The following is a 22,801-nucleotide window of genomic DNA, read 5'->3' as shown; positions in this document are numbered from 1 at the left end:
TTTGTGTTTCCGTCGCCTGTTCCCTCCAAGTTCCCATTGACAGACCATGGGAGGGACCTGCTTCCTGGAGAGAACAGTGGCTTTTCCTTCTTGTCTATATCTAGCTCAGTAACATGGTGGTAGAGCTGCCCACATCCTTAGACCCAGAGGCATAAGCCTGGGATCCAGGCCCTGACCTGGCCAAGCTCCTCCCTTCAGGCTCGCTCCAGGTTCCCTAGGACACCATGGGAAAACATGCCATATCGCCACAGCCCTGAGCTTCTGCTGGATGCCAGATCTTGCCAATGGTGTGCACCCAGAGAGGGGTCCAATGGGCTCACAGCAGTGATGAACCTGGGGGCCAGAGTTGAGAGGGTTTTCCTGCTAACCTGAGTGCTTGGTGTGTGTACTTCTGCAGTGGTTTTGCGGGGTCCCATTGGTTGTCGGAGCATTGCCAGCTGGTGTGCTCACGGCATGTGTGGTGCGGCAGAATTCCATTGTTTTCAGATGTCCTGGGCAGGGCGAGTTCTTAGAAAGTGATAGTCACTCTTGGTTTAGGTTCTGTCTGGGTTCGTAGGAATTTCCTTTCTTAATCTATAAGTTAAAATAATGTTTCATGTGGCTACAATAGTAGCCCACTGAGACATCAGTGAAGGAAGGCCTGGTCTACACACGGGGAAAACATCTCCTGCCTAGATCCCAGGAGGAGGATGCACCCATCACAGTCTCAGACAGCTTCCCCCGAGGGGAGGCCCACGTTAACCTGGTACCTGAGGACTGGGTGTCCCGTAACTTTCAGTGCCCCTGGTGAGCCCTGGGCTTCCCTCCTGGCCGGTCTGTCAGGGTGATTGCTCCCCTGAAGGCCGTCAGGGCCTGTCTGTCCTCCCTGGTTGCCCCTCTGACACCCGGTTTCCTCGCGGCTGCTGTGGTTACTGCCCTTGGCAGGCAAGGCCAGTGGCCCGGCATGAGGAAAGGATCTCTCTCTCTCTCTCTCTCGTAGGGCCCTGGGTGTCTCCGTAACCGACTACACATTTGAGGATTGCCAGTTGGCTTTGGCAGAAGGACAGCTCCGCTTGCCCGCTGACACCTGCCTGCTGGAGTTTGCCAGGCTCGTGAGGGGCCTCGGGTGAGTCCCCTGGGGCTCTCGAGCGCTCGTGAGAACCGGTGCTGCCGAGGTGGCAAGGAACCTGAAACAGAATTCTTTCTCTGCTTACGTTGGGTTTCAGATGTCATCAGCAGTCCGCCTAGAAGGACTTTAAAAATCTTGCTGGATACCAGCTGTGCGTATGGGTGCTGCCCCTGTACACCATACTGGGAACACACCCGACAGACAGACAGACAGACACAGAGACAAAACCTGGCATCTTGTAAACTGAGGATGTGCCAGGCTCAGAGACTAACTTGCTGCTTGTTAAGAAATTTTAAAGATGTTTCGATGAGTCTCCCAGCTTCACAGTAAGTCTCCTGTTTTAGTTTCTGTGATAATGATTTTGTCAATAAATCTTCTCATTTTTTATTTAGGCTGAAACCAGAAAATCTTGAAAAAGATCTAGACAAATACTCAGAAAGTGCAAGGGTGAAGAGAGGAGAGAAGATTGGGCTTCCAGAGTTTGCAGCCTACTTGGAGGTTCCTGTCTCAGATGCGCTGGAGGACATGTTCTCACTGTTTGACGAGGTGGGTCCACTGGGGAACTTGGGGCAAAACCTATGACTTGTCAATGTGTAACGGTCCTCAGTGGAGCGAGTCCCACGAAGATACAGGCTAGCCTGTTCTCTAAGTGTAGGCAGGCCCTGGTTTGCCTTCTGGAGAAGCTTCATGTTGGAGGGTTGACTGGGGTTCTAGCAAGCGTGCCTGGGAGTCATCTTCCAAAGCATGCTTTTCACACATGTGGATATTACCAAGTCAGACTGGGGTGAACCAGTTAGCTAGCAGGTCCCTTGTGACATGCAGGCAACCAAGCCGTCATCTGAATGTGTTTCTGCTTTGCAGAGCGGTAGCGGTGAGATAGACCTTCGAGAATATGTGGTCGCCTTGTCCGTGGTGTGCAGGCCCTCCCAGACCCTGGCCACCATCCAACTGGCATTCAAGGCAAGTAGATTCCTTGAGTGGAATTTGTGCTTCTGTTAGTCATTCCTCCTATTACTGTGACAGATTCCTGGCAAGAAGCATGTTATAGGAGGAGAGGTTCATTTGGGGCCACGGTTTGAGGGGAGACAGTCATAGTGAGGAAGTCATGAAGGCTGGGCTGTGAAGTGGTTGGTTGTGTTGCATTTGGAGTTAGGAATCAGGAGGTGAATGTTGATGTTCAGCTGGTTTCTGGCTTTTACCCCGTTATCCAGCCTGGAACCCCAGCCTATGGGATGCCACCCTATCATTCAAGGTGCATCTCCCTCTTCAGTTAACACTGTTAGAGTCATGACCAGAAGTACCTCCTAGCCTGCACCTCCACACTAGACAGTGTCCCCCTTTAAAGTCCCAAAGGCCTAAGAACTCCTGTTACCAATTTTCTGTATTCACCACCTCCGTCATTACTATAACCAAATACCTAACAAGAAGCCACTTGAGGGACTGGAGAGATGTCTCACTTGCTACTCTTACACAGGACCTGAGTTCAGTTCCCAACACCCACCTCACATGGCTCACAACCACACCATGGTTCCTTCTGGCCTCTGTGGGTGTGGGAACCCATTTTCAGGTTTCCTAGTGGCTTTACCCAGCCGGTCTTCATAGAGAGGATGATTGGACCACAGGCCTGAGTGCAGGTGTCTGAGATGGTCTGCTCTTGGCTGTAGGGGGGGTGGGGGGCGTCTTTTGCTCCACCCCTTGGCATTTCTATAAATACCCTGGGGCAGAGACAGTCGGGGCCCGATGGAATAGGCTCCAGGCCCTCTTGAGGCTATCCTGTATTTTCTATCTGTTTATCTCCATACTCTAAATCCTTCTATCTAATATTTGCTGCTGCTCCTACTCAAGAGCACTCTGGGGAAATGTGAGAGTGGTGAGTAGCCTCACACACACACACACACACACACACACACACACACACACACACACACGTGAGTACCTGCATGTTCATGGTGCGTAAACATACATTCGGGTACACAGACACATAAATAATGAAATAAATCTGGAGCCACTTAAGGGAGGAAGGATTTGTTCGGGTTTGTCATTTGAAGGATGCCATCCAGCATGGCAGAGAAAACATGGCAACAGGAGTGTGAGGCGGCTGCCTGCCTTGCGGTGAATGACAGCCAGAAACCTGAGCCAGGGGAATGCTGGTGCTCAGCTCACAGCGGCTGATGGGATGGTGCCACCCTCATTCATAGTGGTTCTTTCCCTCTTAGTCGGGATTCTCTGGGAGTACCTTCACAGATATGCTCAGAGGTATCAGGGACCCTGATCTCTCACGGCCTCCCAGAGCTCCTTTCTGTACTGATCTGGTGTACCACTCCAGAGTAATGCTGAGACGTGTCCCCAGTTGCCACTCCAGGAGAGTTAACTCTATGGTGTCAACACTGCTGGCTGTCCAGAAAAGCCTGACCTGTACCTACACTGTGTTCTCTTCCGATGGCTCAGCCCCACTTGGTCTCTGATGTCCTCGGGTAGAATCTGCCGTAGGTGATGGCGGCAAGCGGCACTCAGTCCAGGCCTCTCACAGCTGCCTGACGGAGCAAGTGTGGCAGGCAGCCGAGCATCCTGGCGGTCATGCTGTGGCCATATCCCCACTGCGATAGGCACCTGCTCACATTCCCGCTCACTCCTTGGGCCAGCTGCTACCTCTCAGACTTCCCCGTACCCCACCTGCACCCATCGGCTATCCACAAGATATAATGGCCCTGGGAACATGGGACAGTGTTGACAGTGACAAGGTGTCAGGGGAGTGTCCTAGCAAGGCTCGGTGTTCCATGACTTTCTGGGAAGATAGAAATACCTTTCCACCCAGTCTAAGAGCATAGGCAGACCAATGAAAGATTCCAGCAGAGTCCAGCTTTGCAAAGTGAATGAGTTCCTTAGCTTCCTGTGCAGCGCTGCAGCACCACAGTTAGGGCCAGATATCAAGGTGTGGAACAGCTCTGTGGCCGTAAGACCCAAGAGACACATATACTCCTAGATACTCCTGGAGGTGAAATCAAATACATATTCCCGCCCCTTTGGGGTCCCTTCTTGTTTTCCATGTTAGTGTCACTCCCGTAGAAAAACTTTCACGTAGGGGTCTTGGGGACACCTAATAGTCCATTTTCCCATTCGGTGAAGTCTTCTGATTAGAAATGTATGTAAACTTTTAGTCCTTGGCCTGCTTCAAAACCACAGCCTCACAACCTCAGTTCCTTGTCCCCTTGATCACCCAAAGATGCTGCAGTTTATCCTTTGGCCACTAGGTGGCATGGGAGGCACACTGTTCTGCTTGCCCGGTTCTTGATACCAGAACCCAGCAGCCCCAGCTTTTCCCTGGCACACTGAGCCCTTCTGATGCTCCCTGCTGGAGCCGAGTCTCTGCTCCATCTTTGCTCCCGCAGTTACTACAGCATCCAAGTCTCAACATGTGTGTGCAGTGTCCATGAGGGACCTGCAGAGGCCAGTAGAAACAGAGGCATGGCTCTCTGCCCGGTACCTGACCATGTACTTATAGGCACCACCCGCTCAAGGGTGCCAGCTGTTTTTACAAGGTGGGATCAGGACCACCAGGGAAAATGTACCATGCCTGGCAAACACCAGAAGGAGGGTCCCTACAGTAACTTCACTGCCCCTTGCAGATGTATGGATCGCCTGAGGACGGCAGCATAGATGAGGCCAACCTGTCCTGCATCCTCAAGACTGCACTGGGTGTGTCAGAATTAACAGTGACTGACTTGTTCCGGGCTATTGACCAAGAGGAGAAGGGAAGAATCACATTTGGTAAGTGTCACCCCAAGCAGGGGTAGGATGTAGTGGGCACTGCAGCCCAGATGTGCGGGGAGGCGGCATAGCCTCAGAAGGCCTGGGGACATGAGTGGAGTCCCTACCCCATCTCCACACACCAAGCTACCCCCTCTCCTCAGATTCTCCCCCTGAAGAATGTTCCCCAGAAAAAATACAATGGTCAGGGGTTCAGTTTCTCCCTGTCATTTAGAAGCAAGCTTAATGCTTAGAGCACACACAAGGCAGAAGCTGCTCTCCTGGAGGGTTCCGCTGTGCCACCAACACCCACACACCCTTGAGCCTCTCTGCCATGCCCTGCTCCTAGTCCCTGGCCTGAGGAATTTCCGGTCATCGACACGGGGTGTTGGCGTGATGACTTCTCTTACAAAATTCACCTTTCTGGGGGCTCTCTCGGTCCTAATAATCAACCTCCTTGTTTTGCAGATGACTTCTGTGGGTTTGCAGAAATGTACCCTGACTTCGCGGAGGACTATTTGTACCCTGATCAGACACATTTTGACAACTGTGCACAGACACCCCCAGCACCAACTCCCAATGGCTTCTGCATTGACTTCAGCCCTGAAAACTCAGACTTTGGGAGAAAGAATTTTTGTAAGAAGGTGGACTAGAATGGGAGATGGCGGAGGAACGAGGCCCCTCCTGCATCGCCGCCTGCCTCCAGTGGCCTGGAGCCTGCTTGAGTGTTCCGCCATCTGCATTTCCCTGTCTTCTCACGCCGTCTCTGTGGGTCTGCAGACCTGAGGTCCAAAAGACTTGTGATGTATTTGTTTTCTGTCTCAGGGCCCAGCTGGGCATTTGCAGGGAAGCTGTGTGTGTCCCCCACCTGCCCTTTGCAGGCGGGCAGGCAGGTAGGCAGGTGGGTGCTCGGGGCCTTCCTGTGGGGCGGGACTCCACAGGCTGAGTGGGCACAGGGATGATGGTGTGCTCACCTGGAACACGCTGGTCTTGAGTTTGTGTCAGTCTCTTCCCCTCGTCGTCGTCTGTGTGGTGTGCACAGTGCAGGGCCTCTGCACACACCTCTCCTGGAACAGTCACCCTGTCCTGATCCAGTGCCCCTGCTGTCTCTGGCTCCCAGTGTGATGGAGCGTCATCCGATTATAATGTTTCTGTGTTTGTGCAGGAGCTCATGACTATTTTATAAACCTCACTTAGGTACTTTGGAAAACATTCAACATTTTTTTAAAAAAAGAAAGAAAATTGGTTTTCTACTTCATTTTTCGTGTTAACATACAGATATTTATTTCCAGGCTTGTTTTTGATAGACTCTGAGACTGTTTCCGGTGGCCACAGTTTAAAGGGCCTCTCTGCCCTCCTCCCGATTAGGACCATGGGACATTTAGCCACAAAGACTGGCCCTGGGACCTGCTTTCCCCATCTCTTTTTATAAACATTGCCAGTTTGGTATTTCGGTTTCAATGTAACAAAATCTACTTCATGTAACTGGTAAAAGCATTGATGGAATCAGGCAGAGGGAAAGGACTGGAAGGCGTCCCCTCGTCTTTATGATGTCACTCTAGCTCTGGAGCAGGCATACTGAGGTGGGCCAGGAGGTCCTGTCCAGCCCCCGCAACCCTCTCCTCTGCACCAGTTACCATGGTGACTTAGGAAGAGCAGCCACCCTCTGAGCACAGGTGGCCTTCTTCTGTGGGGGTGACAGACCACAGTTTGCTGTGCTTGGCCCCCCATGAAGTCGGGAAGGAACAGGGTCCAGGCCGCCACCTTCGGCATTACCTGGTTTCATCCTTTTTTATGGCAAACTCATCCTTAAAGCACAATGGTGACCATAGGGTTAGTTTGTTTCGTAAGCAATGGTTGCTTTGGAGTTTTGTTTTTTACTCCTGAATTAGGTTTTACATTCGGGGTGTTGCTGTAGAAAGTGACAACCAGGCTGGTAAGTGCAGGAACAGGTGTTGACCGACTTTCTCAGAGAGCGTTAGTGTGTGCTCCCCACAAGAGAAATACATAAACAGAACCCCTCAACCTCAGTCACACAGCGCCACACTGCCGCAGGATGGGCAGGGAGCTTGATTTCTGGGCTCTTAGCTTGTTAGGTATGAATGAAATGTGAACACAGCCTTCGTAGCCAACTGGTTGGTTTTTATAACTATAGAGTACAAATTTCCAGAAGAGAAAAGCCACTAAAAGGCCAATGAAGGAGACTAATGAACTAAGATGTCCCGAGGCTGGGGCTCTGCCCCACCATCTGCAAGTGAAGGGTTCCTGTGGAATGCCACTGGGCATGTTGAGGAAATCCCGAGCAGACCTGGGACGGATGTTCAATCTCCTGATTACTCTTGCTGGTAACCTCAGTCCGCGTCAGAACTGTGAATGTACATAGTGGGCAGGGGCAGGGGCAGCGCCCACCCTGCCTGCGGGCTCCTTTGGGGTGCGGTCTTCAGGTTTTCCGTGGAATAAACACGACACAATGTAAAGTTGTACAGGCTGGAGTGTGTTTTGTTACACGCCTCTCGGTGGAAAGACAACAGGCATCCCTTAGCCTGGTAGGAAAGCCCATCGAGGTGAGCTCATCTTTCAGGCCTGGAAAGCGCCAGCAGCTGTGTGTGGAAGCTTTCCTGGCAGTGTTGGAACCAGGAGCTGTCATTCACGTGACACATACATCTCTTTGCATCTGCTGGGCCGATTCTGTAGTTTTTCTGTGTGAGGCATGTGTGAAGCGTGTGTGACGCACATCTGTCGGCAGATCCATCTTATGAAACCAGTATAAAAAAATGGAGAAATAGAAGTACAACAGCAGCAAAAGAATTACACCCTCAAAGAGGTTTGGTGAAGACTGAAGAGATAACTCAGTAGCTAAATGCTGCTGCAGAAGCTTAAGAACCTCAGTCAATCTCCAGAATAAGTGACTGATGTTTGCCAGGGTGGTGGGTCACCAGGACGTGTGGTTGGGCCCCATACAGTGAGAAAATGTGGTCTAACCTGATACTATCTAGCAAGTGTTGCTTATGCCCTGTGTTTTAAGATTTTTTTTTATCAGTTTTAAGTATGTATATGTGCACATGAATGCAGATGCCCTCGCAGGTCAGATCAAAGGTGTCAGATACCCTACAGCTGAAGTTACAGGTGGTCGTGAGCTGCCATGTGGGTGCTGGGAATCAAACCCAGGACTTCCAGGAGAACAGCAAGTGTTCGTTAAAGCGGAGCCATCTTTCCATCCCTCTCCTTTGTGCTTCTTGATGAACTTGTCATTTTTTTAATGACCATCGACTCTGACACTAAGTGTGGTTAAGATTTTTTAAATTTGTTTTGACTTATTTTTTTTTTTTTTTGGTTTTTTCGAGACAGGGTTTCTCTGTGTAGCTTTGCGCCTTTTCCTGGAACTCACTTGGTAGTCCAGGCTGGCCTCGAACTCACAGAGATCCGCCTGGCTCTGCCTCCCGAGTGCTGGGATTAAAGGCGTGCGCCACCACCGCCCGGCCTTGACTTATTTTTTGAGACAGGGTCTTCACCAGCTCTGACTGCCCTAGAACTCACTCCGTAGACTAAGCTAACCTTAAACTCAAAGAGATCCACCTGCCTCTGCCTTCAGGTGCTGAGATTAAAGGCATACACCACCATGTCTGGTTTGCTTACAATTTTTTAAAGATTCAAACCAAGACATGAGCTGCATGCTCTCCATGCAGAGCTGGTTTGGGAAGTTGCCACCTATAATCATTTTGCTCAAGGTCACAGGAAATACTGTAGCTCCAAGCACAAACTAGCCACACACGTGCAGGACAGCAACCAGGCAAACGACATGCTGAAATGTTGGGGCCCTGCGCTTGTCAGACAGGATCTGTCTCTGCCGCTCCCATTGTCCAGTTCTGCCATGCGGAAGTTGGAACTCACCTGCAACAAGCATCTCACAGGAATCAGAGCCACTCCAGGTCTTTTTAAGAAAGCTGCCTGCCCTACAGATTCCATATGAAGCCAGGGTGAGGGTAGCCAGCATCTTCCACTTGTACCCCACACCACCACCGCCCCCAGCTTTGCAGATTGTCGGTTCCATTCCTGTGCATCTTCTAGCATGGTGCTAAGAGTCATACCTATAAACCTGAGGTTATATCTTCTCCCAGGAAGATGAATTCCAACAGCCTCAACCTTTGGATGAGCTGAGTTTGGTCAAGAGCCAGTCTAAACGTCTTCTGACGGAAAAACTGAGTTTCAAAGTTCACTGCTCACCACTCCTGATGTTCTCTGTATAAAATGATAGGGGTTCCCAAGAAGTGGAAAGAATGAGTAACCAGTTAACCAACTGATGTGCAAGTTCACACCCAAGCACAGCAAGTTCACACACAAGCATGTACACAAGCACACAAGTATGTGCATGGCCAGTCAGGCAAGTGCACAATCTCATGACTGACCCATCCTCATTCCTGTGTCTCGCCGTATGATGGCACCTGTTCACAGATTCTCCCAGTGCCTGTTTGTGCTCCACTACCCCAGATTTGGTAGCACCCTCGTCCCAGTCATCATGACAATGCCAAGAGGCACATGGAGAGCCACTTGGCTCCAAAGGCAGTGACAATGCACCTCTGTGCCCATCCTACCCAGTCTCATGACAGTGGCCCTTTCTCATACGTCTTTGGGACCAACCTTCCCATCTGATACATTCATATTTCTCTTGTGCCTTGAATCAGGAAAGAGGCAGCCCCAGGGCTGACAGCTGTTTACCTTGGTGTAGCACATGTCCTGTGGTCCCAGGTAGAAACCTCTGGTCTTGGGGATGGAAGCTTGTAGTGGGTAGCCATTCCAGCTTTGATCTGGAAGTTCCAACCCCCATTGAGACTTCGGCAACTGTCACGCCTACAAGGCGGGGCCAAGGGAGGTGCCTGGAGACCCGAGATCTGGATGGGCCAGCGCGCTCTCTCTGTTCCGGGACCCTGGACGGTAGAGATGGGCCAAGCAGAGCTCCAGAGAACACCGCTGGACTGCGATACACCTTCCCCAGACCCCGCGACCTACCTATCCCTTAATTTGTAAGTTACACCATTAAATAAATCTCTTAACTACGTGGAGTGGCCTTAATAATTTCACCAATATCTGGCGCCCAACGTGGGGCAAATTCCAAAGGCCTGGGTGGCTCCCACCCTCAGCCTCCTCCCCAGCTAGCGGGTACCTAAACCTGCCTACAAAGTTCCATATAACCAGGGAATGCCTACACGGTTCTTAGCCCCAAGACCAGCTAAAGAGGCACTCCCCGGCTTCCTGAGTGCCGGCGCCGGCTCCGGCTCCGGCTCCCGCCATCTTGACTCCAGCGAGCTGCAGTCAGCCAAGATCACCAGCAGGCCCTGCTTTGGAGCTGTACCAACGCCACCTGCTGGCTGAAAAGTGCTACTACACCCCCCAAAACCACGAAAGGTAAACATATTGTTTCAAGTAAAAGTACTTGATAATTTTACACCTTAAAATTGACTAACAAATTTTGAGTAATTCTTGTAATATGGCTGACAACATTACCTCACAAGAATTTGAAAACCTTTTTGCCTGTATGATGAATGACATCTTCCTGGAAATATACAACCTTCCTAAGGCATATCTGGCCTGTACCATTTTGGCATTCATCGTAATAATTCACACAGTGTTCAAACACTGGTTTAATAACAAGAACAAAGATGAGTCATTATTGGGACTGATACAGGCTTTAAGAGATAGCAATGAAGGCTTACAGAAAAAGATTCTCTCTCTGGTGGTGTCAGAATTTCACCAATAGAAGCTCTTAGAGCAAAGTATTCCAGCATGAAAGGAGGGTAATCTCGGCCCGGGCCAGGTAACACAGTAACAGATAAGGGCCACAGAGAGTCAAGGTCAGCAAAGTAGACTTGTTTCTCACACAGGACAGGGCAGCTCTGCCCACTGTTTTGTTTGATTTTGAGATTGTAATTTAGTTACATTGTTTCTCCTTTCCCTTTCTTCCCTCAAAATCCTCCCATATAGCCTGCCCACTGTTACTGTCACTGTCCCAGGCTGACAGGCCAGCCCCTCCAGAGACTGCCTGTCAGATGGCAGGGAGGAGAGGGGTCTGTACTGTGTGTTGGTATGTCAGTCACCTCCTGCCTCACTGGGCAGAATGGTCCCTGGCCATACCCAAGACCATAGGCAGGAGTACAGTTGGGCGGAGAAGGACCTTGAGAGGGCGAAGGGGCCGTTTAGAACAGCAGCACAGCCACCAAGGCATCACCAGATATAACTGAACCATTGCTAATTCCTCGGTTACAGATGCTTTTCTGGCCATGATTAGCAATGTGCACTAGTCCTCGGTTAAGGCACCATCCTATCCGGGAAAGCAGCCCAAAATCGCAGGTCCACCTCCAATGTCAGAGCCCAGCCCTGTGTCCTTCAAGGTTGCTTTGGCTGTGTAGTGAGTTCTGTAGCCGTGGGTAAGAGATGGACAGTCAGGAGTAGACCCTCACTGCACTCCAGGCCGTGTGTGCAGGAAAACCTAGAAGCCGAATCTGTGTCTGGGGTTTGTGTCAATCGAGAAGCCTCTCCAGTTATAATGGAAAGGCCAGAGCAATTGGCCTGCCTAGGGGAGCTGGAAGATCCAAGAGTGACGCCAACTTGGGTCCGGGACTTCCAGGACAACTTCAACCAGGCTAGGTCGTTATTGACCAGCCCTGCTGCTGATCCACATTTGGTCCCCACCCCTTTTTTCCAGCCACTTGGAAAGGATCCTATGAGATGAGTACTGGGTTTGTGGGAAGAGACAAACTCATGCCATGTCATACCTGAGAAAATCCTGGTGGGTGATGCTCTGAGGGAGACACGAGAACCTGGAGGTTAGCAATGTGCAGTCCCAGTGAGCATGGGCAGGAAATACACAGAAAGGAAATGAGTAGCCCAAAAAAACATGGTCAGATAACCTTTCAGGGACAGAAAAAAATATTTGACAAAATAATAGCCATAATTTCCCCAAATCTATAAATGCAGACATAAAAGAGGCAGCTCAGTGAGCACGAAATCGAACGAATACCAAGCAAGTCAGGCCTGAGAAAAGGTGCTTGCCACTAAGCCTGATGACCTGAGTTTGACCCCTAGGACCCAGATGGTAGAAGGAGAGGAAAAACTCCCACAAGTCCTCTGATCTCCACATGTGTGCCTGGCACAGGTACACACATAAAACACACACACACACACACACACACACACACACACACACACACACACACACACACACAATGTAAAAAAAAATTTTAAGGAAAATGCAAAGGCATCCAGAAGAAATGTGTGTGCTCCCAAGGAACAAAGTCTGCCCAAGGGACTGCTGAGTGCCTACTGGTTAGTGGCCGATAGCTGTCTTCTCAGGATCAGCCAACTCCTCAGTGAATGACAGATGACTTCTCAGTGGTAGTCCACTTCTCAATGAGAACCAAAATCTCAGTGACTAACAGCCAAGTTTTCTGTGACTGGCAGATGACTTCTCAATGACAGCCAAACTCTCAGTGACAACCAGTTTCTCAATGATCAGAGCCGCCTTGGTGACTGCCAACCCCTCAGTTGCAGCCAAGTTCTCAGTGACTGCTGATTCCTTGGTGACTGACAGCTGTCAACTCCTTGATGGCCACCAACTACTCATTGGCCTCTGACTATGCTAGCTAGAAGGCTGGGGACATCCTCAAAGTTAAAGACAAAAAAACTGCCAGCCTGGAATTCTGTGTTTCAAAATATCTTTCTAAAATAAAGACATTTTCAGTCAGCAAAAGCTGAGCGAATTCATCATTGCCAACCGTGTCAATAGTAATCACAAAAATATAAGAAGCTGAGCACAAATGCTAGGTATTATCTGAAGGTACACTGTTGAAAAGTATATCATAGCCAGGAGTGGTGGCACATGCCTTTAATCCAAGCACTTGGGAGGCATAGGCAGGTGGGTCTCTGAGTTCAAGGCCAACCTGTTCTACAGAGTGAGTTACAGGATAGCCAAGGCTATGTGAAAAGAAATACATAGCAAATCTAAAGGAAACAAGTTTGTAAAACATGAGTCTTATCCAAACTAGGCAGGACAGTAAGAGTGCAGAGGAGGACAAAACAAATACAAAATATCCAGGTGCTAAATTTAAACCTCATCATGTCAGTATTTCCATTAAACTCAGACTGAAACTCCCAATGGGAATTGTTAGGCTGTATGAAAAATAAAATATCTAGGTATATGCAGGGTAAGCCTAGATAGAAAGTAGAAGGATGGAAATGTAGTACCACAGACTAATGTGACCAAAAGTGGGCCAGCTTGTAAGGTTTCGTTGTGCTAGTGAACTCTGAGACAAGGAGAACTTTCAGGACAAAGACATTTCATGAGAAGGAAGGTTCCTTCCACAAGATACTGGAGTCCTCAGGAACGTGCACCTGATAACTCAGAATCAGTCAAGCAGCATCAAGACGTCTAAAGGCAATAGACTGGTGAGCGTGGTTGAAGACAAGTTTCCAGAAATTGATCCCATCCGGGGAAGGGAATGTAACTACGTAAAAATTTAAATGACCCTCTCTGTGGAACTAGCGAAGCAGCACAGACCATGTGCCTGGGACTAAAGCTGACCTTTTGGAACTCAGAAAGCCCCAAAGTGGTTGGATCAGGATGAGTATGTCTCTCATCTACATGAAGCTGCCCACAGACAGAACTGAACTGCGCAACCCGCTCAGCAGCAAGGGATGCAAGCTGTGTGCTAAGAGATGATGATGACAAGAGCCTTAGAGTGGTGAGCAGGGCCGACCTGTCCAGTTCTGTGAGAGAGAGCTGGTTGGGTGCTGGCTCACTGTTAAGCTACAAAAAGTTGCTTCAGGTCAGAAGGAACAGGTGTTGGACGTGCCTCTCCAGAAGGAAGCCCAGGTCATAAGGGTCTCGGGGGTGAATCTACAGTGTCTACTGTCAAATCCCACAGTCAGGCAGGAAACTAACCTGCAAACAACAGAAACTGGCCCACAAGTTGCTCAGACGGTCAAGGCAACAGATTCCTTGACAGTCATCATAACTGCATTCTATCACACAGAGAGCAGGCTGGAGGGAGATTGAATTTGCTTGGGAGACACATAGAAGATGTAAAAGACACAAATTTAGGTCCTAAGATTCAAAATGTACTGCTTGGGATTGACAGCAGATTAATATCTCAAAAGAAGAGGCATATTAGAAATGAAATCAAGAAAAAAGCCCCAAAAACAAAACAAACAAACAAAACAGGATTATCTATCTGTGAGATTCGAGCCATTGAACTTACATGCCAGCAGGTTCCCAGAGAAGAGGGAAAGAAAAAAAGGTGGAGGAATTTGTCGTCCCAATTGGATGCAAACTCTAAACTGTCGTATGAAAAGGAAAGGAGAGCCATGAAGGAAACTCACCCAGGCCACAGCAATGCTCAACATCACCGCCAAAGGGATTGTACAGAAAGTTCAACCAGAAGACCCTCTTCTGAGGTGCAGACAAGAGGTACAGATCAAGTGACCATCTGCAAAACATGGACTCCAAAGGAGCCACTGACTGGTCAGGCTCTGCCCAGCAAAAAGAGCTTACAACACAGAAACAGGCCTTCCAGACACAGGGAACTAAGAGAACAACACATCACCAGTAGCCCCTCAACATAGAAGCAAGTTCTTCAATCACAAGCTAAATGAGAGCATTTGGAAATCTGTGTTCACACCAGGGAAGACGAAAAGGTAGAGATGAAAATAATAGAAGAACTTTTCTTCACTGTTTAAAACTCTATTGAAGGATGGTCTTCTAGTCTCAAGTTGGCAATGGGTTCTCCAGTTCATAATGTGCACAGCAAGATATTTGGGGTGGGCAGCCCAAAAGCCCAAAGGGAGTGCCCTCTAGTCAAGTGTTCCTGCTACATGTTAGGCTAACGCTATCTGTGACGGCAGATATAGAGAGGGTGCATACCGCATACAATGAAGCAGCAGACGGAACAGAACAGCAATGAGACACTGCAGAGGAGGAGCAGAATGAAACAAAAGCTACTCGATCTGAAAAAGGACTGAGACCATGGGGGCGGGTAGGAAACCAGGAGCAAGCTGGTAGACTTAACTCCAATCAAAGCGGTCTTCGTGTTAAGTATTCATAGTGTGAATGCCTCGATTGAAAAGCAGAAATGGTCAAATTGGATGTGAAAGCAAGACCCAAGGCAACGTGCTCACAAGAAACACCCGCATGTATGCAGACATGAGGCAGCAGGGCACAGACAGGGAAAGGTGTGCTGGCCCAGTCAGCACTGTCATGTTGGAAGGTCGGGGTGTCAGCTCTAAATTGCAGGCCATGGAAAAGTTTGCATCATAGTAGGTGAGCAGAGTCCAGAAGTAAACACACAGCTGAACTGACTTCAGGGAAATTGCAGAGGCAATCATGTAGAGGGAGGATCACATTTCCAACAAGTGGTGCCGGAGAGAGTCACATGAAAAAAACCAAGGACCTTGAATCCACTTCCTGCTGCAATGACTTGAAATGGATGATATAAACAAATGTACAGTCTATGATATAAAGGTTTTCTGAGAAAAACTTAGGTGGAAACCTTTGTGATCTTGGGATTGGTAAAAAATGTCTTAACACTAAAATCAGGATTAAAAAAAAAACTGAAAACTGGACTTCATCAAATAACTTCCACTCTTTGAGAAGGCCTTACTAAGATAATGGAAACAATTCAAAATCAGGATAATATTTGCAATACACTGCTCTGTTAAAGAGCCTGTAACCTGCCTGGGACTGGCCTCAGGTTCTACGCTCAGCACCACAAAAAAATAAACGAATAAGCAGACACGTATGTCTCCAGAGGATGGAGAGGACTGTACAAATTCAACCACGGGGTAAAAACTCAAATGTGAAAAGGGGCTTGAACACACATTTTGACAAGAAGTTATGCTGCTGACCAAGATAAGAACTGTCAAGGCATCTTAGTCACTAGAGAAATGCAAATTCAAACCAAAATGAGCTATCACTACAAATGTATCAGAACATCCGTGGTGAAAAAGACTCATGGTGCAAAGTAAGCTAAGAATACAAGGTAAGGGACATTCCCTGGCACTGTAGAAATGCCCATGGCATAACTAATAAGGAGGATTGAAGTGAGTTTAAATTTCTTACTGCATGTATGGCTCTGAGTAATATATGCTGTTTTGTTTCTGTAATCTTGCTTGCCACTGCATCAGTGACCCCATCCCCACAGTTAGACATGAAATAACTGTTATAATCCCCTTGTCTCTGCTCCTGTAAACATGATTGCTCATTGACCTTAGTGATGTCGGCTAAAACTCAAACCCCTTTCATCAACGGTTCTTAGTCATATAGGCTAACCCCACCAATAACAGCAAGACAAAGGTGATGCCATGCAGCCTATACATGTTGTAATAAACCGTGGATCAGGGTTCCTCAAAGCATAAGCTTGGCTGGGCCTGCCAGCATAATCAAAGATGAGCTTTCCAACAATTAGAGCTGTTTGGTTTCTTGAAGATCAGATTTCTGCAACATGAGAGCTTTGCAAAAACAGTTAACTGTTTTTAAAAACACATGCCCACCATATGACCAGTCATTCCATGAGAGGTCACCTAAGAGAAGTGGCAGCAGACATCTGCACAAAGACCTGTGGGCTCTGTCGTAATAGACAGCTGTCTATCTGTAGCTATGGGGAAATTACAATGCAACCATACAATGGAATACTCCCCAACAAAGAAAAGCTACCCACAGAGGTAGCAATAGCTGGGATTCACCTTAAATATGCTAAGAGAGAGAATAGACATGAAACAGTATTTGCTACAGAACTGCTTTACAAAAGTCTAGAAAAGTTGATCCATGGCCATGGCGAATGAACCAGCGGTTGCCTGGGTATCGTAGGGTAAGAGATCAGGAAGGGACTGAGGAGCACTCCAGCTTGACTTCCATGTCCTGCAATCAAGTCTTGTGTCTTCAGCAATAAGGTCTTACCATCTAGCTATGGTGAGCAACCAAGGGAAATTACAATAGCTGGTTTTGTTTGGGAGCCTGGGGGCCTCTCTGACCAGTGCCTCATAGAGAAGCATCCCATACCTGGCACTGAGATTTTCATTTAATATACATGTCTTGTGGGGGGAGCACGTTCCATGCAAGCAGAGTAGCGGCATTCTAACTCCTTTTTTAATTAGATTTTTAATTAGTTCACAACATAGTGGGTTTCTATAAGGCTTTTTCTTTTTGAAGTTCATTTTAGGATCCTGCTCCTGGATCATTTTTTCCCCAGATTTCTCCTCCTATGTATTCTCTCTGCCTGCTAGCCCCACCTGTCCTTTCTCCTGCCTTGCTATTGGCTGTTGAGCTCTTTATTAGACCAGTCAGGTGTTTTAGACAGGCAAAGTAACACAGCTTCACAGAGTTAAACAAATGCAACATAAAAGAATGCAACACATCTTTGCATCACTAAACAAATATTCCACAGCATAAACAAATGTAACACATCTTTAATTTTCTATAGCAGTTGATGATCTATCAGGAAAGGGGGTCACTAAACCCTCTCCTGGGATTCCAGCCACTCCTGGCTCTGCCCTGCTGCCCCAGCCATATGGAATTCTGGGCTGGTATATGGAGAGGACTCCATCTATGCAGCTCCCAGGAGGCTGTCACCCAAGTTGGAGTGGGACTTTCTGAGAATGCAGCTATTTGAGGTAACTCACACTTTTTCAGAGTAACCCCTCACCCATGCTTCTAAGTAAGCCCAATGTCCTCACTGGCTCACCAAACTGGACTAGGGTGGAATCATCTCTGTGATCTGTTGTCAGCACCTTGTCTGGGAAGAGTCACACAGCACCCAGGTGTCCTGACAGAATGGACTGGCGAAAGAAGGCTGCTTATCTCCTGGTGGCCGAGAAATGGAGATGATGCCTCCACGAGATGGGCTCTGTGTTTTCCTCCTTTATCCTGCCCTACGGGATGCTGCCATGCACATTTGAGGCAGCTTTCCCCTCTCCTAGTGATCCCTCTGTAAATGTCCTCACAGACACACCCAGAAACTGCATTGTTTCAGTTCCTCCTCTCTCTGCTTCTACCTGCTGTCCAGAATGTGAACTCTGAATCCTGCTCCAGCTTCTATGCCTGTCTGCTGCCTCCACCTTGCCATCGTAAACTAGCCCCCTGGAATCATAAGCCCCAATGCACTCAAGCTGGCAATCTATTACTGTTTTAGTCACTGTTCTATTGCTGTGAAGAGACACCGTGACCATGGCAACACTTATAAAAGATAGCATTTCATTGAGGGCTTGTTTACAGTGTCAGAGGTTTAGTCCATTATCACCACAGTGAGGAACATGGCGGAGGCATGTCAGCACTCGTGGTGCTGGAGCAGTAACTGAGAGCTACACCCTGATCCACAAACTGAGAGAGAGAGACACACACACACAGAGACAGAGACAGAGACAGAGACAGAGACAGAGATGGGGGAGAAGGAGAGAGAGCCTGGCATGGGCTCTTGAAACCTCAAAGCCCACCTCCAGTGACACACTTCCTCCAACACCCACTCCAACATGGCCACACCTCCTAATTTCTCTAATACTTCTCAAGTAGTGCCACTCCCTGATGATTAATATATGAGTCTATATATAGTGTCTTAGTTAGGATTTCTATAGCTGTGAAGAGACACTATGACCACTGCAACTCTTACAAAGGAAAACATTTAATTGGTGCTGGCTTACAGGTTCAGAGGTATAGACCATTACTGTCATGGCAGAAAGCATGGCAGCATGCAGGCAGACATGGTGATGGAGAAGGAGCCAAGAGTTCCACATCTGAATCGGCAGGCAGTCGGAAGAGAAAGAGACACTGGGTCTGTCTTAAGCATTTGAAACCCCAAAGCCAACCCCCAATGATAGGCTTCCTCCAACAAGGCCACACCTCCTCCAACAAGGCCACACCTCCTAATCCCTGTCAAGTAGGTTACTCCCTATGAACCTGTGGGAGTCATTTTCATTCAAACCACCATATAGCACCACCTTTTTCTTTTTTTTTTTTTTGGTTTTTTGTTTGTTTGTTTGTTTGTTTGTTTGTTTCTTGAGTTCATTATTTTTTGTTCAACTTACTCTTGAACATGAGATTTGCCCTGGAGTGGCTGATATATCCAATGTCATTCCATTGGAGAAAACAGATGTTTCCTCTCCCAGCAGTTATAAATGACAATTATGCTTTTAATCTTTACCCTAGTGGCTAGGTTTATATTCATTCATTTGTTGACTTTTTAGAAAATAACAAAATTAAATATAATAAAATAAAATAAAAACTATCATATTGAAGTTGGAAAAGACAGACCAACAGAAGGAAAATAGCCCAAGAGAGAGCACGAGAATCAGAGACCCATTCATTAGGACACTCAAGAGTTCCATAAAAACACTGAACTGGAAGTCATAATATCTATAGAGAGAGGACCTGGTGAAGACCTGTGTGTGCCCTGTGCATGCTGCCTCAGTCTCTGTGAGTTCACATGAGCTTTTCTCATGTTGATCTTAGAGGGCCTTATTTTCTTGATGTCCTCCATCCTCTCTGGCTCTTACATTCTTTCATCTCCTCTTCTTCAGGGTTCCCTGAGCTCGAAAGAGAGGGATTGTTGAAGACGTCCCATCCATGACTGAGTGTTCCAAGGTCTCTCAATATCTGCATAATGTCTGTCTGTGGGTCTCTATATCTGTTCCCATCTCCTTCAGGAGAAAGCTTCTCTGATGATAGTTCAACAAGGCAATGATCTATGAGTATAACAATGTCATTAGGAGTCATTTTATCACTACATTTCTTTTTAGACCAGTATTATTTGTTTTTTCCCCTAGGTCCCTGGGCTATCTAGTCTTAGGTTCTTAAACACCTATGCAGTATCAGGTATGGATTCCATCTCATGGAGTGGGCCTTAAATCAGATCAGTTATTAATTGGTGTCTTAGTTGGGGTTTCTATTACTGCAATGAAACACCATGACCAAAAAGCAAGTTGGGGAGAAAAGGGATTATTTGTCTTATACTTCCATATCATTGTCCATCATTAAAGGAAGTTAGGACAGGAACTCAAACTCGTCAGGAACCTGGGGCAACTGCTGATGCAGAGGTCATGGAGAGGTGCTGCTTGCTCAGCCTGCTTTCTTGTAGAACCCAGGACCACCAGCCCAGGAATGGTACCACTCATAATGGGCTGGATCTTCCCCCATCTATCATCAATTAGGAAAATGCCTTACAACTGGATCTTTTTTGTTTGGTTGGTTGTTGTTTGTTTGTTTGTTTGTTTTGAGACAGGGTTTCTCTGTGTAGTTTTGGTGCCTGTCCTGGATCTCACTCTGTAGACCAGGCTGGCCTCGAAATCACAGAAATCCGCCTGGCTCTGCCTCCTGAGTGCTGGGATTAAAGGTGTGTGCCACCACTGCCTGGCCCTTACATCTGGATCTTATGAAGCATTTTTCTCAGTTGAGGTTCCTTTCTTTCAAATAACTCTGGCTTGTTTAAAATTGAAATAAGACTATCCAGCACTGTTGGTTATTCCCACAAACTTTGTGCCATCATTGCCCTTGCATATCTTGCAGGTGGTACATCATTGCTTGCTTTCAGGCAAGTTAAACTTCAACATGATGATTACAAAGTAGGAAGGCAGGTCATGTATTCAGTGATCGCAAAGTGTATTATTAACTTGGTTGTGAGGTCCAGAAAAAGCCAGTCTCTTTGAACGTAAGAGATGTTTGCATAAAATTGTATTGCTACAGAACAGAGGCAAAGAGGTGGCCCTTGGTGCATCAGAGAATAGAGGTGGCACCATCATCTCCTGATGTCCCTGTTAATAGATTGTTGTTTTCCTTAAATTCAGTAGCTGCCCCTTAAGCAACTGCTGTCCTAATCGGCAATTGCAACTCCACAGCTACCAGCAGCGGATTAGCTAGCCAGGCGGGAATTCTGTTCCCTCAGGGACCAGCTCTCTCATAACTGCTAAAGCAAACTTTATCTAGATCTCTATCCCTTTATAGAATTCAGGATTCAAAGGTTGAGGTAAAATTTTGCTTGCTCAGAGAGGCTGAATAGCAAGCAGCTAACCTTCTCTCCTAGCTCGTGTCTCCCCCAAAACAGCTTGTCTTCTGCTCCACTCCACTTAAGAACCCTAGCTACACACGGTTCCTCCCTACCACTTCCTGTCAGCCAGTTGCTGACTCAGCCTCCTGACCCCAGGTTTAATTTTATTTAATCAAACAAATGTAACACGTCTTTGCATCATTAAACAAATATTCCACAGCATACATGAATGTAACACATCTTAAATTAATACTCCACGACACCAGATAAAGTGACAAGGACTGAAACCACTCTGCCACCCCATCCACATGTAGAAATTATACTCTTTCATGTCAGACGGTATTCAGAATCAGGTCTTGGGAGGTGATCAGATTTCGAAGGCTCCACTTCAGAAATGTCATTTGTGCCTCATAAAATAGTCATGGAGAGCTTTGTTCACTCCTGCCCTAGAGAGACCCTAGAGAACTTACCATTTGTGATCTGGGAGCAGCTCTCCCCAGACACCAGTGGCCCTGGGGATCTGAGACTTACAAGACTTTACAGAAATCAATGTTACAGCAGCTCCCGTTGACCACGATAGCCATAGCAGTCTTCCATCCCCATTCTAATCCACATGAAGAACATCTCTGGGGGGTTCCTGCCTGGCATCATCCCCACGTTTGGGGGACTGAAGGAAAGTGATGAGGCCACAGAACATAGGCACAGAGGAGTAAACAGTGAGGAGCCAGGTCATTTAGGGGTTCCAAGTGAAAATAGGCACTGCTAGGAACTCGGTTCAGTGGGGCCCGCAGGTGAGACACCCCCTCCAGGGCCCCCATGCTCTGGGCAAAGCCCTCAGCTACTCTCGGGGACAGCAGAAATGGAAAATAAGAGTGAAAGGAACAGAGAAGTGCAGAGTAGAGAAGAGTATGAGAAGCTAAGAGCGCAGGAAGGGAGGGGTAGAGAGGGAGCTTGGACTCGGGTTCTGAGAAAGGGCTCACACTGCAGCTTACCCTAGTGTGTCCTAGACCGCCCTAGGTGTCCGCATATCACATATCTGGGCAGGAGATCCAGCTTCTTGTCCTTCGGGCCCTGAAGCAGGATATTGACCACACAGGCTATATTATATTATAGCTCCCCTCCCCCCCCCAAGGGAAATCGGTTTCTGAAGCAGACTGACTGGAAGGAATCAGACAGCTCGGATCTCTGTAAAAATATGTTCAGGCGAGCCTCCGGGAACCAAGCTAGAGCGCTGAGGTGGGGTGGGAAGAGGCACACACTACAAACATGCACTTGTGACCATGGTACCTGAGAAAGGTGGTAGAGGAGAATCAGGACGGAATGGAAAATATTGGTACTTTGGACCCTAAGGTCAGAGCTCACGGAATGAGGAGGAAAAGTCCCTGAGCAAACTGGCCAGAGCAGGGCCAAGACACACTGTGACCTGGCTAGGAACATAAGTGGGGCACCACCACAGGACTGTGAGGCGCGTCCCACTTGCTTTGCCCCCCGCGGAGCTGGAGTTGGAGAATCTTGTCAGCAGGATGTTCAAGCCACGGGAACAGGATGGGGTAGTTGTACAGCATCGAAGGGAGAAGTAGGGAGACCCGGGTGAGTCTTAGGAGCTCCGCGCAGGTCCCCGCGCTTTGGTCACTTAGCTCTCTTCCGCGGGGAGCGGGATCAGCTCCTCTGCTTCTCGCAGCCTTGTTGGAACCAGTTGCCTGGGAACCCCTTGCAGGCGCTGGCGGGACAACCCCGAGGAGCGCAAGCGGGGACGAGAGACCTGGACTGCTCCTTCCTGGAAACCAACTGTCCGTCTAGTCTGCAACGCGTCCAACCTATATACCTTGCTCCCACGTGGCTGAAGCTTTCGGACCGCGCAAGATATCGGCCAGGCTCAGGCTCGTTAACCCCGAGTCCTCTCAGACATCCCAGTACCCAAGAGATG

The 22,801-nt window shown here is 48.1% G+C and overlaps 1 protein-coding gene and 1 long non-coding RNA gene across 4 annotated transcripts in view; one reads left to right on the top strand and one right to left on the bottom strand.

The window, feature by feature from the left end:
• Window positions 1-7,338, top strand: part of Lpcat1 (lysophosphatidylcholine acyltransferase 1) — a 52,522-nt gene extending 45,184 nt beyond the window's left edge. Inside the window, exons 10-14 of the mRNA XM_052742917.1 lie at window positions 980-1,105; window positions 1,501-1,654; window positions 1,970-2,068; window positions 4,735-4,876; window positions 5,324-7,338. Of these exons, the coding sequence (XP_052598877.1) occupies window positions 980-1,105; window positions 1,501-1,654; window positions 1,970-2,068; window positions 4,735-4,876; window positions 5,324-5,508 (706 nt within the window). The 3' untranslated portion in view covers window positions 5,509-7,338. The remainder of the gene's footprint in view (window positions 1-979; window positions 1,106-1,500; window positions 1,655-1,969; window positions 2,069-4,734; window positions 4,877-5,323) is intronic.
• LOC128113328 (uncharacterized) lies at window positions 6,977-22,745 on the bottom strand. Of its 3 annotated transcripts, XR_008219415.1 has the most exons (5): window positions 22,162-22,745; window positions 21,867-21,945; window positions 11,626-11,670; window positions 9,572-9,780; window positions 6,977-9,094 (listed from the first exon to the last, which is right to left on the bottom strand). It is a non-coding gene; the product is annotated as an uncharacterized LOC128113328 (long non-coding RNA). The 3 variants fall into 3 exon arrangements; XR_008219414.1 differs by having other exon boundaries at window positions 21,867-22,745; XR_008219416.1 differs by lacking the exon at window positions 11,626-11,670 and having other exon boundaries at window positions 21,867-22,745.
• Window positions 22,746-22,801: the final 56 nt, after the last annotated feature.

The sequence above is a fragment of the Peromyscus californicus genome, unplaced genomic scaffold (genome assembly GCF_007827085.1).
Source record: "Peromyscus californicus insignis strain IS unplaced genomic scaffold, ASM782708v3 Scaffold_18__1_contigs__length_77618521, whole genome shotgun sequence".
NCBI classification, from domain to species: Eukaryota; Metazoa; Chordata; class Mammalia; order Rodentia; family Cricetidae; genus Peromyscus; species Peromyscus californicus.
This window is presented reverse-complemented; position numbering and strand designations above follow the sequence as displayed.